The sequence below is a fragment of the Molossus molossus genome, unplaced genomic scaffold (genome assembly GCF_014108415.1).
Source record: "Molossus molossus isolate mMolMol1 unplaced genomic scaffold, mMolMol1.p scaffold_m16_p_7, whole genome shotgun sequence".
Classification (NCBI taxonomy): domain Eukaryota; kingdom Metazoa; phylum Chordata; class Mammalia; order Chiroptera; family Molossidae; genus Molossus; species Molossus molossus.
In genome coordinates, this window is record NW_023425401.1 from 101,656,662 (window position 1) to 101,671,871 (window position 15,210).

Below are 15,210 nucleotides of genomic sequence, written 5' to 3' on the forward strand. Positions count from 1 at the left end.
TTTCAAACAAAATAAGCCAAAAATACACCGAGCGCTAAAATAAATCAAAACAGAAGTAATACAATTTTAATTTCAATATTTTAAAATACAGAAATTGGAAAGTAAGAATACCAAATACAACTTTAAACAAGTTACTTGTCCTCCCTCTAATAACCAATTAAACTATTTAAAGACTTACAAATTTAAAACAGAAGCAAAATAAATACTGTACACTTTCCCTGCCTGCAGGCAAAAGATGGGAAATACTGTTATGAGTCCAAAAAAATGCTCTTTAAAGCTTCAGCATCCCGCTTCCCAGCCACACCCCACTCTGTAGCCACACAGTGTGCTTCTGTATTCAAAGGACACACATGTGCACACACACTGACCCGCCTATACAAAAAGACAAGACACTACTCCGCAGAAACCCCAAAGAAAGGGTACCAGTCACCTTGGACCATGGGCATAAAAATCAGTTAAGGAAAGTCAGTCAAGCTAGCAAAACATTACTACAAAACTAGTAAATACCATAGCCAACAACTGTCCCCTTTTCAAATTTCACAGATTGGAAACCCCTAAAATCAATACTACTCCTCCCCTATCACTTCCCTCTATCCCCTCCAAAAACAAAAAACCAAAAAACAAAAAACACCTGCTGAAGCACTGGCAAAGTTAGACATTTCACAGTAATGTGAAAATTCATATTATATAATCTCTTCAAATGAACCTTTCACCCTCTTTCCACAGCATGAAACTGTTATGGCTTAATTTACATTAAAAGTAGAAAAGTCTTTTCGGAAGGAAACACAGTCTTCGAAGTTGCACATGCATTTCCTGATCAGTGCTATTTCTTACCTAACAACTGCATGACTTGTGTTTGCAGTCAGAAGCTATTTGGGGAAAAATTGAGGTTATAGCTTTTGATTCAGTCTAACCATAAATGTAAGGCCCTTAGTTTGGTTTAAGTTTCTTTTGCAAGATAAAATAACCTTGGGGTTCACTTAGCAAGTGACACCTCAGGTCCCTGACTATAATGTGGAAGTTATATGTATGTATGCATGCTTTGTAAAAATAAAAGGTTACTTATGAATCTTTGAGGAAAGAAATTATTCTAGGCAAGGAATTAACTCATTATATACTCCACTTAATACAGGTAACTATTACCAACCAAAATCTACCACAGAAATATGAGTATGTCTGGGTTACTTTATTCCTGCAAAATATGATATATTCCAGCATTATGATCATTGTTTTGGTGAAACACCTTGGGGGAAAATAGCTGACATTTTGAAAAGAAAAAGGCCAAAATAAAACCGGGTGGAGGCAAGGTTATCTTTATGATTAAGTTCCACTTAGGACGGCTTTCTGAAATAAGAAAAAGTGAGTTCAGAATGTCACAGGTCTTGCATAGGTAAACTGCTTGGAGGTCAAGGGCTACGTGGTAGCCAGGGTTTATTAGTGAAATAGTGCAGAGCAGATCAACTTGTTGGAAGAATCACTGAAAACAGTTCCAAAAGGGCTTTAACAAAAATTTAATGGTGCATGTGTTAAGACAAAGCTTTAGGACACTAGTGAGGGCACCGAGGACGAGAGGGAGACTCTATGGGGTAGAATGCAAGTAAATAAGCATTATTTTCCCCTACCCACTAAAGGGGGAAAAACAGTATAAAAGAGTAAAACCACAGTCTAACATGATAAGCTAATTGCTTTGGAAATAGGCATTTGCTTCTTGACCTTAATTTTAAAAAATTTATGTAAGGGATATAAAATATTTGACTTTTATGTCATGATGCTCACTGAAGGACAAATGAAAGTAAGGGCAAGGTTTTTAGTAAGGCTCCAGTATCAAAATCACTTTAGTCCAACAGCAATACAGTGAGTATATTACTTCTCCTTTCTTTCCACTGGCTTCTAGCAAGCATTTCAATATCACCCGCAACACTACCAGCAGAGGCCGCACAGCGTCAGAGAGGGGCTGTGGTAGGAAGCAAGGTACCAGAGGTCTAGGATTCGCTGTGACCCCAGGCAAATCACTGCCCTATCTGGGTTTCATTTGTCTCCTTTATTTACCAGCAACATGTTTTTCCTAAGGATCTGATGCTCAACCTTCTCAAGATTGCTTTAAAGTCTAGGGCATCCAAAAATAACGAGTAACCTTATCTTCTCTTTTTGGAGGGAGCAATTGGCTTAATATTTAATGAGAAAAATGAGTTTTTGAAAAAATTTCAGATTGACATTAATGAAGCCTTCATCTCAATGTGAAATTGTAAAATGCTGATACACTGCAATTGTTACTTCTGGCAGTGGTACACCAGGCGGAAGTTATTCATGAACTCTTTGGGGAGCAGTCTTGTCACTATAGAAGCATCCTTTAAAAAGCAGAATCTTTCCTTTTGAAGATGTCCCATTATGTTCCTTTCCTACACTACACTGTCTCTCTACCCAACCAGCTGTCATTAGCCAACTCCGAGCTGTCTTTGTTGATTCCCATCTTTGGAACCACCTTATTTTACCCCGTTTCCACAGGTTGTTGCTAAATCCTTTTAATTCCATGACTTATCTTACCTTTGTCTAGTGCCTAGAGAGTAAGCAGACTCTGTGGAGCAGTACCATCCAAATTCCTCTTTGAGAAAAACTTAAAACTATCTTTCAATGACCTTAAGTCATCTTAATGATTACTTGAGAATAAACATTACTTACTTGAGGATAAACATTATCACTCTTATCCATAAACTATTTCACTTTTTCTTTCACTTCAAGCACTAATTTGGATTTTAATTCAGCACCTTGTTAGAGATTCTTCAGGTTTTTTAGGTAGCGTGCTCTGGGCACAGATTTGAAATAAAACTAAATTTTATGAGTAATAACAGTTTTAGTTTAAAAATGCTTGTAAATGTGCACTCATTAATGATCAGTTGCAGCTTAAATTATGATAAATTAACTGCAAGTATGAAGTGTTAAATGCTTTTCTATGTTTTCTTAACTACATTTTTATCCAAACTAACAAATGAGAAAACTAAGACTCAGAAAGAATAAGTGACTTTTTCAAGGTCACACAGCTGATATAAAAAATGGCAGAACGTGGACAAAATGCAGGTCTTCTATTCCCTTCCATGTTAAACCATGATCTTTTATTGCAAACATTAAATTAATTTCTGAAATATTTTTAAAAATTAAAAAATGTTATTTCCACTTCTACATAGTATAGTATATCTCAGTTGAAATGAATGAAGTTATGCTTTTTTAAATAAATGGGCCCTCTTTTGCTTAAGTTTGCTTAGAAGTAAAAATAATACTGCTTATTTCCTGGAGAAGATACCTTCAAGGGCAGAGACCACACTTCAACTTTGTACTTCCCCAAAGTACTAAGTAGTGCTGAGCACACAGTAGGTGTTTGATAAATACCTGCTGATCTCATAAGAATAAATACAGTAGAGTTCATTAAAAAAGCAATAATTGGGATTATTACAAAACAGAACAGTATTCAAGCTAAGTATTTAAGTAGTAATAAAGATGGGTTTGTTTTCTCTCTGAGCTTATAAGATGATTTCAGTCAGAATTTTCAGTTTTGTATGCTTTAAAAATTAACTGATGCTTATAAAAGTTCAATGCGTTTCTAGAATACCAAACTATTATAAATGCCAGCTTTGTACTGTTTACTCACTAATCAATACTGGAGAGCACTATATTATGTTACATTATGAATTACAGTACAGTGAATACTAGGTTAACAGAAGTTACTTATTTGAATCAATATAGGAAACTCATCTACTACTACAATTAAAATTGCATACGTTGAATCATAATTCTGCTTTACATATTTGTGTTCGCCTATAACTAGCTACCTGCCACCACTGCTGTCTTCCTACGCTGCAGTATCTGTGCAGTAATATTGTTTATAAACTAGAGAGAGGGAAAGACAAAGGTTGTCTAGTACAGCTGAGTCCAGATACTGGCTGCAGTCATTTGCCTGAGATAAAGGGGCTGCATCAGAGCCAGTAACTTTATAAGACTGGGGAAGTCACTGGGTCAGTGGCTGAATTGGTACCAATTCAAAAGAAGATACATGTGTTCTGTTTTAGTGGTTATATTTATTACCTCACTGAAAGTTTTGGTGTGTTTTTTTTTAACATAGCCAGTTAATGGGCTAAAATCGCCAGAAATGATTCCACAGTACCTTCACTTAAAAGTTCCACATACTGTCTACTTAAAATTAGTATTTACCAGCCTATGTACACAGGGTGGATACTGGCCACAATTTTAATTCATAAAAAATAAATAGGTTTATTTTAATTTGTATAGCTAAAGAAAAAAACTCAGGTAATTAAAAACACTTAGAGCTGTGAAAATGTAAAGAAAACAAAAAAAGAACCCAGATTATGATGTAATGGAAAAATAATTATAGCTCTTATATCTTAAACCCAAACAAAAACATGTTCTAAAAACATTAATATGGTGTCTAGAGAAAACCAAAACACCACAGTAATATATTGTGTAGGGAAGACGGCAGAATCTGTCACACCAAGATTTTTACATTTTGAGAACCAATCACCCATCATACGACTGACGGCGCCCATCTCCTAACTAGTTTTGGCATCGTGTAGAGAGTTTTAAGTAGGACACTTATAGACATTTAGTATTTCCATAAAATTCCTCCTGACACCAGATATGATCCAGACTTTCATCCAGTCACTTGGACCAAAAAGGCTAATTCATAAGCTATTTCACATTAACTCCATGAAATATTGGAATAGAGACAGAGTAAGAAACATCTCTTTGAAAATACACACTTGAATGCAATCATGAAAGATGATGGCATAGCTTTTTTTTTCTTAGCACTACACATGATACTTAATATAGAAGGGAGTCCTGCTACCTTGTTGAGTAAAAATAAAAATAAAAAAAAGGCTATCCATAATATGGCCATATTTCTTCTCCATAAAAATAAATTTGATCTTATTCACTGTATTTTCTTTGTAGGAACTTGTAAAATGCTCTCCTGTCAGAATTGGAAATATCCCTTCCCCCAAAACCACTTATTTTTAAGCCATGGGAGAAAAAAAAGAAAAAATATTAGCTATTATTAGCAACTGGCATTTAGTAAAAATTGTGCATAAAAGAGATACATGATTACTTTAAAGCTCAATCAGATACTTAACCTCAATATGCACTGGCTAAGGTAGGACAGATGGAAGAAACTGCAAGAAGCACCCCTTTTACTCCAAATCCATGTCTTAAATAATTCTTTAGAAGGTTAAGAAATAACAAAACAAAACACACACACACACACACACACTGCAAAAGATCTACTCCAACATGCTTGCTTCTACACAATTAATATAGTATAGTCCTATTATATTACGGCTTATTATGCAGAGTTGAACAGACTAAGTCAAATCTTATTTTCCAACAAACTGGGTACACAGAATAAAAGCGTCATAAAATATAACCTTTGCGGCAGGTGTTTGTCCTACATGCCAACACCAGCAGTATGAAGAAGGCCCTCTGTAGTTACAAATGCATTTGAAAAACTAGAAATATGACAATTTAACCAAACTTATAATACTTTTCCCATAAATAGGAAAAAGATATTAAAGCTGTTCTCTTTGGGACCCAGGTCATCAGCAAAAATGAAAATGCAAGAAGCCTTTCATATTTATAAGAAAATCGCAATGTCAAACGAAATGGGAAATGTGGGGTCTTTTACGTAGTTCTAACACATTGGCTATGAAAATGTTTCCCTGCAAAGAGAAGATTCTTGTTGTGTCGTCACAAATGTCAGAGTGCAGAGGGGGGTGGGATATAAGGTCATCAACCTGGATAACAGTATGCACCTTGGATGTTAGCAAAAGCGAAGCTAATAGCTTATAAAAAACATGAAATATATAAAATAAAATGATTTTCATATACATCTTAATTTAAAATAATTAATGCATCAAATCCCTGTTTAAGACTTTAACCTGAATATCAAATTTAAGAGTCCAGACTAGTTACTGTTACTGTGGCTCTTTCCCCACATGTAACACACACACTATCAAAAATAATTTAAAAACCTTCACATTCTTAAATCTAAATTAATGAGATATTTCTCCAGAAATCTTCCAAATAAATAGCTTTAAAAAAGAAAGAATTTAAAAGCTGTTAACTTTTTTTAAAAAAAAATCTGTTAAATAAATTATTGATAATTCTTTACCCTACCACTGAAAATAAATCAAGACACTACCAATAAAATGAAATTCAAGCCCTGACAAGAGACCCTTTTCAGTTCAAGGTCTCCTTTTAAGGTTCTACCCTCCTTCTTCCTCTCCCCCACCAGGTCCAAAATGGTTATTGCTGAGTGGGTGTGGCACAGTGAAAATGCAGCATCAGGTTCGTGTTGTTCTCCAGGCAGTTCACGTTGTTCTCCGCTGGACATGCACGGCGGGCCCCGGGCTCCCCCACCCCGAGACTGGTCTCCAAAGGTAAGAGTGGCCCCAAAGCAGCTCCGTCACACAAAAAAACGTGCATGGCCATTTCTGTTCAACTTAAGGATCTTCCCAAGACGCTGTTTGGCCGTCGCCATTCCCTTTTTTGGACGTTTACCTATAAAATACCAAGAGCAGTGTAAATAATGATGAAAATCATACTTGGCACCTAGGACCTGGAAGACTCAAAGGGAGGACTCTGGTGAGCAAGCCTTTCAGGTGTTCTGAATGTGCAGTCACAATCTTGGAATTCCGCTGTTTCAACCATGCCATCTCCCACGTGAGGGACACAGGACACCGTGGCCCTCACACAGTCTGACCCCACCCGCCTCTTCAGCATGAGCTCTCACCATATTCTGCAGCAAACTGCTTGGGCAGCAAAGCGGACTGAAGTGCTATTTCTCACCTTTGGACCGTGGGCCACAGTATCTCCTTTCCTTCTTACCATCTTTCTCAGGATCTACCTCCACCTCCCAAAGGCCACTCCTGATCCTCAGGGGTGACTCAGTGTCCTGCTGTTCCCACAGTAATTCGTGCGCAGTGCTATCCCTGTGGCATCCACGGTGCATCAGGCTGTGGGCAACCTGAGTGCAGATACCACCTCTATCTGCACTGCCACTCTTCACCATCACACAGTCAGAAACATACTTAACCTACGAACATGCAAAAGTTACCTTTTGTTGCCTGGTTGCTGATAGGTGGTGGGTTTGATGCAGGTCTCTTAGTGGGGTGCAGGGGCACTGAAAAGGAAGTTTCACCAACTGGCCTTTCCGGGCTTGCACTGCCATTCCTTATCTGGCATGCTCCCGAAACCAAGCTTGAGTTCTGCGTGTACTTTCCATTCTGAGGGCTTGAGCCACTGCTGTCCACAGAATTCCTGCTTTGTACCTTTTGACTGATTTCCGATGAACCTTCCTTTTTGATGCATTTATGGCCTCTACTTAGATCCTAAAGAACAAAAATAAGGCTGAATTATTAGGGTACCTTTAAGATAAGTGAAGTATTCAACCTCTCTATACATTAGCAAGCCGAGAGAGAAGAAACAGATAACTGAACTTTGGTTTTTATTTTTTTTATTTTGGTACATGCCCCTAGCAGGAACCGAACCTGGGACTCTCTGGTCCGCAGGCCGATGCTCCAACCGCTGAACCAAACCGGCCAGGGCTGGTTTTTCTTAACATGTAGTAACCACAGGAGACTACCCTTCAAGATGGCCATCTCATTCCAAAACCTAAAAGCGCTGAAGGATTCCAGTCTTGAAGCTGCATCATAATTTAAGAAGCAATATATATGGATGGGGTGGGGGTGGGGATTAACAGAGAGGAAAGAGAAGAAGAGAGAGAAAACAAGAACATAATTTCAACAAGCCATCAACTCAGTGGACATGTGCTATGACAGGAAGCCGAGATGGGGGATGTGGACCTCCTGCGTCCTCAGCACGTCCCAGGTTCCACACATCTCCATGATGTAAGGTGCTCTCTTTTTCAAAACATATTTCTGTAATGTTCATCTCTTCTGTATTTAAGTTGGTTACTAAACACACACACACACACCCTCTAGATCCTGAGCCTTGCGTCTAGTTTTTCTATAACAACTCTTCCTTCAGTCTCTTAAGATTATTTAGTGACCTGTCAGGAAAAAAAACAAATAAACCATGCTACTGATTGGTGGGTCTTACAATCAACAGAGAGGGCCGTGACCAGAATTAAACAGAGAAAGGAAAAGACAAACTGGAAAAGAAAGAGCATACTTGCAGATGTGATGTTTCACAAAACTAGTCTTAATTATGTGTGTGATATAAAATGTATCGCTGATCCTTTTTTTTAACCTTACTTTCTGTATGTCTCTGATTCTGTATGGTCAAATAAGTTTAAAATCAGCATTAAACCCAGACTTTCTTTAAATTATCTTAAAAATATGCTTGAGCATGACATGCCTCTATAATCTCTCTCTTGATTATAAGCAAAATAATTTAATTGTCTCTAAGGTGATCATGCTAATCACCTATCCTCTACTCTTTATTTTCTTTTCTTTTCTTTTTTTTTATCCTCACCCGAGGACATTTTTCCATTTTTTACTCAGATAGAGCGGGAAAGAGAGAGAGGAAGAGAGAGAAACATCGATATGAAAGGGACACATCGAGTGGCCGCCACCCACCCAACCCAACCAGGGCCGGGGACAAACTGCAGCCAAGGTACATGCCCTTAGCGGGAACCGAACCCGGGTCTCTGTGGACCGCAGGCTGACACTCTAACCGCTGAGCCAAACCGGGCAGGGCTCTACTCTTTATTTTTAAGACAACTATAAAAACAACAGTTAGAGTTAAATAACAGCTTGCTTTAAGACTGAATCCTATAGTAAAGTTATAAATTTCATGACCAGCTACACTGAGGCACTATAAAATCATACATTGAATAAGTGAATTATAACAGTTAAGGATTTCATACTTGACCTTTGATTCTGGAGCAAATTCTTCTATTAAAAGAACTTGTAGAGGCGATTGGCGTTTTTTTCTTGTAAAAGCAATTGGTGAGTATTTAGAAAATTGAGAAGCCAAATGAAGAAAATAAAAATCCATAAATCTACTACTCAGAATATGCTTGGGGTCTAAGAGGTTTAGGGACCCCTGAGAATTTTGATTCTTTCTTTGGCTGTCATTTTCCAAGGTTTGCAGCAAAAGGTCATACTGCTTTCCTTGCTTGGTACAATTGGTAAAAATTTTGTGTTTTTAAAAAGCTATTTTTTGCTCCGGCCGGTTTGGCTCAGAAGTTGAACCACTGGCCTGGGGATCGAAGAGTCTCGGGTTTGATTCCGGTCAAGGGCATGTACTTCGGTTGCAGTTTGGTCCCCGGCCCTGGTCAGGGTCGAGGCAACCAGTCTATGTGTCTCTCTCACATCAATGTTTCTCTCTCCCTCCCTCCCTCCCACTCTGAAGATAAGTGGAAAAATATCGTAGGCTGAGGAGTTTTTTAAAAAAGCTATTCGGGGTCCTGGCTGGTGTGGCTCAGTTAGTTGAGCATAATCCCATGCACCAAAAGGTCACCAGTTCCATTCCCAGCTGGGGCTGTGGACTCAATCCCCAGTAGGAGGCATGCAGGATGTGACTGGTAGTTCTCTCTCACATCGATGTTTCCCCCGCCCCCTTCCATTCCTCTCTCTGAAATCAATGAAAACTTTTTTTTTTTAAAGCTACTTTGGGTTCATGTTGTTTGGTATGAGCGTTAATATGCTGGAATCCTAAGGAATGAAGTATACTTTCTTAGAGCAGGGGTTCTTAATTTGGAGTCACTGAGTGGTCTGGGATGGGGGTGGGGCACAAATAATAAGAAAAAGTAAGCAAGTCAGTATTTATCATAACCATCTAAAAATGTTCAAGCAGCAATGTCAGAGATTAACAAGAGATCCTCTTGTACTTTCCTTTCATGTTTCATTCTAACTGGACATAACCTAAAGGAGTTGGCAGCCAATATTTTTTAACTACTTCCTTGAATAAACTATTCTTTTCCAGATCACAGTACTGTATATCCATGAGCTTTGAATTAGTCATTATATCAGAATCTCTAAATATGGATAGTTGTTCAAATGTTCATTTAATTGTAATGTTTTACCTTCCCAGATCTAGTGGTTGATGACTAGTAGCAGTTTTTTAAAAAGAAAGAAAGCAAAAACAAAGTTAATGATAATTCTAAATCTCCTTTTAATATTTCAAACTTTGAATATACCTGAAGATTAAATCTGGAAGCTGTATCGAATTGTTTAATCCAGGAAGAGCTCCTCAGGTCCTGATCTTCAGTCTTGACATGGTATCCTAAAGAGAAGTTTTAATTACATTATCTTCACACCAACTTGATCTTAAAGAACAAACTTAGCCAAATGCTTAAAACTGAAAGCAAATTTGTGTTGGCATTTTATTAACAACTGAATATGTTAATTCTTTAACTATTTATTCATATATGTTACCATTTCTTTCCCTCTCAAAAACGAAACAGTCACCAGCTCACTGTCTAACATGCTAATGCTTTCAACCCTCTCAAAGGCTGTCATTATATGACAGGTTTTGTGCCAGATGCTGGAAGATCTAGAATAAAATCCTAGAGCCATCTGTTGTAGATGTAAAACCAAAGGTAATACATACGCTCTAAAAATGATATCTTTTTCCATATAGAATAAATATGTTTGCCTGAATTTTGCAGTATTTATACAGAAGCTTTCTTTTCAAGGGACCAGATTATAGCGAGACAGAATGGTATAATGGATGAACAGACAAACGGATTTGAATTTGAGTTCCTCCATTACCCATGCATCTTTAGGAAAGTTATTTGATCTCTCTAAACCTCAGTTTTTCCCTTAGATAATAAGCAAAGGGATCAAACGGTCCTGGGTTCAAATTACACCACCAGTGAATACTAATTATGTAAGTTAAATTCACTTCATTAAGTCTATTTCCTTTACCTGTAAAGTTTTATCACTTACAACAAAATGTTGTTTCAAGAATTATGTGAAATGGGTGTCAAACTCCTGGTACATAGTGGACATTTAACTACATGAGAACAAACACAATTGCTATAATAAGTATTTGGTTTCAACATAATACCAGCTTCTCCCCAATCCTCCTCAGTCGTTCAGGGAGACAAAATCCCCCTACAGGCAGAGGGAAGGAAGCTCTCTGTGGTGCGGCATCACAGATGCTGCCATCCTCCTCTCCTTTCTGATCCTTTCTGATCCTTTTCAGGACGGAAAGGGAATCACCCCAGTCAGAAAGTTCAAAACTTGCTTTCCCTCCCATAAAAGAAAAAAAGGGTGATTGTTCAAGCTTAGCAGACCATGTAAAGCACCAAACATTCCTTCCACTCTGATCAATTCACAAAAGGGAAAGAACACTATCGTTCAACAGCAATGATAAAATTATGCTTGTGAGCATGATTCTCAATCCCAGTTCATTTACATTTTGAGTTCTATTTGCATCTTACGTAATTTGTCAATATTACATATTTTTTGGCCAATATGTTTAGCACCATTTCCAACTAAAAATGTGCAATAGCCCTGGCCGGTTTGGCTCAGAGGTTAGAGTGCCGGCCTGTGGACCAGAGAGTCCCAGGTTCGGTTCCCACTATGGGCACGTATTTCGGTTGCAGTTTGTCCCCAGCCCCAGTTGGGGTCGTGTGGGTGGCAGCCACCTGATGTGTCTCTCTCGTGTCGATGTTTCTCTCTCTCTCTCTTCCTCCCCCTCTCCTTCCCGCTCTATCTGAAGATAAATGCAAAAATATCCTCAGGTGAGGATAAAAAAAAATTATAAAAATATGCAATAAACAGCTCTTATTTATAATCTCTAACCTCATAGGATTATAGAGCTATTAAACCGAGGGTCATGGGTTATTTTTTAGAGACTGATCATGTATGTTTCTTACCACATTCCACTGGTTTATCATAGCGATACAGCTGCCTAACCTCGTGGTTACTGCTGTGGCAGCTGCTGGGATCCTGGAGAGAGTTTCTTCCACTGCTGCAGCCTGTGCTCTGTACCTGCCTTTGTAAACACGTGGAATAGTGCAAGCCTGCCATGGACAGCATGCCCTGAATAGCTTCTTCCTCTGTGCTCGTCGAGGTAGGACATTCCCTAAAAAAAAGATAACCAAAAAGACAAGAGTCTATTAATGGCATTCTGGTAAAATTTTAAACTAAAAAAAAATATTTTCCTATCCTTTATATCACAATGTCATGAGACTACTACGACAAGCAAACCTACCTTTTAACTAGAATCTCACTTCTAGATGTCTTCCGGTTCTTTTGAAGTAAGTTCCTCGTCACATTAGATTCCGCCTTAAAGTTTGATGTTATTTTTTGTTTCTTTTCATCTCCTGAACTTTCTGACTCTTCAGTGGTGAAATTATTTTTCTGAGATAATAAATAATTAAATGAAAGCAAAGCTATTAAGAAATCTGACCAAGTCTATACAAACTAACAAAAAATACTATCTGCCTAGGGAAAGTTAGAATCTCAAGTAACATGAAATTATTTCTGTATTTCATATGAAAAAGTGAAAATCTCTAGTTAACTATAGTAACGTAATTATGTAGTAAAAAATATGCAGTACAGGTTTTCTTTAAGGTGCAATGAAATATAACCTATGAGAAATATGAGAAGAAGAACAGTATCTCCCTCCACCATTTCCAAAACAAGTCAAAGCTACATTTAACACATGGGTGTGTGGGTGTGTGAATGTGTGTGCGTGTGTGTGTGTGAATGTGATTATCACCAGAGGGAAAGACACTGCTACAAAGGTCAGAGAGACAGGTGAAGAAAGTGGGTGTTTTTACATCAAATAGCACCCCAGTCACAGGCTTTGGGCATACCAGTGCAGTGCAATCAGGTCCAGAGTCTTCCGAATCAGAAATATCAGAATATTCTGATGATCGATTCCTGAGTTCTGATTTCACACTTGTAAAAAACCCTGAGAAGGGGAAGGAGGCAAAGAGAAAATTGTGAACAGGGTGCTATCTACAGTCCGTCCAGCTTCACCACGTCTCCGTCACTCCTGTTCTATCCTCTTTTCTGCTTTTACCTCCTCCTTCTTTCTTCCCCCAGGACTTTCTCCCCAGCTGACCAAAATGCAGATTGAAGTGTATTCTAGAAACACTTTTGGAATTTACTGAACATAATCATAAATTCCTTAATTGAAAATTTTAAAAATATTTCTTTCCAGAAAAAAGCCTCCAACACTAACATGAGCTACAAGAAGCTGTTCAAGTTCCCTTTTGCATTATTTCTCTCAACGGATAACAAAAGATAATTCTCCTAACCCAGAAAGCATTCAAGTAGACAGCGAGTCCAACAGCTCCTACGCTGGCCTCCGCACCACCGCTCCTTGCCTCCCTCCCTGGGGCACGGCCACAGAGCACACGTTTGATGAGCCCAGGGAGTGGCTGCCTTCCCCCAGCACGTGAACACACACAGTTACCAATGACAGTAAATCACATTTACCTGAAATTAGCAGGGATTAAGGTAATTAAGGTATTCAACATGAATTAAATAATGTTAATTATCTGGAACATTTACATGTCAAATACCAAAATATTTAACTACTTCTAATAAATTGAAGATCTCCAGAAGGAGAAGTGTTGCTCTTTGTCACACTGATGATAACTGATTAATAACCAAGTAGAGGTCCTCTTGTCAACAGGTAACCAAGAAAAAAAATACATGGATTACTAATAGCTTCAGGTCAGCCAACTATATATGTCTCCTAATTCTGAAAACCATACACGTTAGCTAAAATTATTTATGAAATCGCATTAAACTTGGAACTATTTTATTATTTAGAGGCCCATAAAAATGCCTGAGCTTTCATGTGACTCTTGTAAAAACTGTCACTAGACAAGCGCATCACTGACTTGCACACGTCCTCATTATTAATAATGCCTCCCCTGGGCTCTACACGCCTCTGGTCATTCGCATTCAGTATTTCCCTAACGGATGAACTACTCTGAAATACTCCAGATTCCTCTAAAGAGTATCAGAAACGAAAACATTTTCAACCCCAGTACAAATATAAAAAATTTAAAGTTAGCAAGTTACTGCACATATTATCATATTAGTAATAAAGAGATCTTTACAATGACCATTAAAGCAAACATACTGTTAAGTGGTTTTTGAGATTCTTCATTCTCCCCAGCTTCTATTCCTGAACTCTCTTCTATCTTCATTTTTGTCTTTTTTGTCCTTCTCTTATCCTCTTCATTTTCACTGTCTACTGTATAAAGACTCTGATCTGCGAAGAGCTGTCTCTCGTCTCTGTACATAGAGGGAAAAATTAGTCAGAAAGCAGTGCCATGTGTGCAGCCAAACAGTGCCCTCCGCGCCTTCGCTTACGGAGGGCATGGGGAGCGGAGCCACTTGTCCCGTTTCAGTCAGCTGAGCAGCAGTACGGACTGGAGAGTCAGTAAACCAGGGGTGGGGAATGTTTTTCTGCCAAGGGCCATTTGGATATTTATAACATCATTCATGGGCCATACAAAATTACAACTTAAAAAGTAGCCTGCTATGTTTGGTCAGGCTAATTTGGTGAGGTTTGTGAGGTTCGCTGGTATTGATGTCATAGGCCTTATACAGCCTACAGGCTGGATATTTTTGACCCTGCCAGAGGGACTCCCCTGGAAGCTACTCAGCTGGATACTTTGACTAGGTTTACATACTTAATTATTCTTCCATTTGTCAGCAGTAATCGTAGATCGTTATCTTTCGCTCTCCACTCAGGTACGGTAGAAGATGGCTGGAGATGTTTGTTGAATTTGCCATTCAGTTTAGAGCTCAAGATGTCCTTAAAATATAAAAACAGAACTTACTTGATCTCTGCCTTCAGATGTACCTTCTTGACTAAAGGAAGACAGTGTACCATGACCTCCCCACTTGGCCTTGCATCTCAAACTGGGCTAGGGAGCCATTCAGGCCAGGGACAAAGGTGATGTGTTACTAAAGCCAAATGGTTCCTAAAGCCAAAGCAGGAATGGCCCTCTGTAGGGCCATTGACAGTAACGCACATTCTTAAAGTAAGATGTAAAACTGTATAAAGTAAGCCTCGACACGTGGATCAGCTGGTTGGAGCGTCATTCCATGTAACAATAAGGTCTTGGGTTCAATTCCCAGGCAGGGCACATACCTAGGTTGTGGTTTCCAACCGCAATTGGGTTGCATACAGGAGGCAACTGATGGACGTTTTTTTTTTTCTCTCTCTCTAAAAGTCAATAAACATATCCTCAGGTGAGGATTA

At 38.5% G+C, this 15,210-nt stretch overlaps 1 protein-coding gene across 2 annotated transcripts in view; it reads right to left on the reverse strand.

Annotated features, from left to right (window-relative positions):
- KDM7A (lysine demethylase 7A) overlaps positions 1-15,210 on the reverse strand; it is a 76,719-nt gene continuing 61,509 nt past the window's right edge. For both annotated transcript variants that reach the window (XM_036247138.1, XM_036247139.1), the window contains exons 13-20: positions 14,636-14,760; positions 14,080-14,234; positions 12,797-12,894; positions 12,190-12,338; positions 11,852-12,060; positions 10,166-10,251; positions 7,118-7,391; positions 1-6,561 (exon numbers count right to left, since the gene is read on the reverse strand). In XM_036247138.1, coding sequence (XP_036103031.1) covers positions 6,467-6,561; positions 7,118-7,391; positions 10,166-10,251; positions 11,852-12,060; positions 12,190-12,338; positions 12,797-12,894; positions 14,080-14,234; positions 14,636-14,760 — 1,191 coding nt within the window. In that variant the 3' untranslated portion in view covers positions 1-6,466. The remainder of the gene's footprint in view (positions 6,562-7,117; positions 7,392-10,165; positions 10,252-11,851; positions 12,061-12,189; positions 12,339-12,796; positions 12,895-14,079; positions 14,235-14,635; positions 14,761-15,210) is intronic.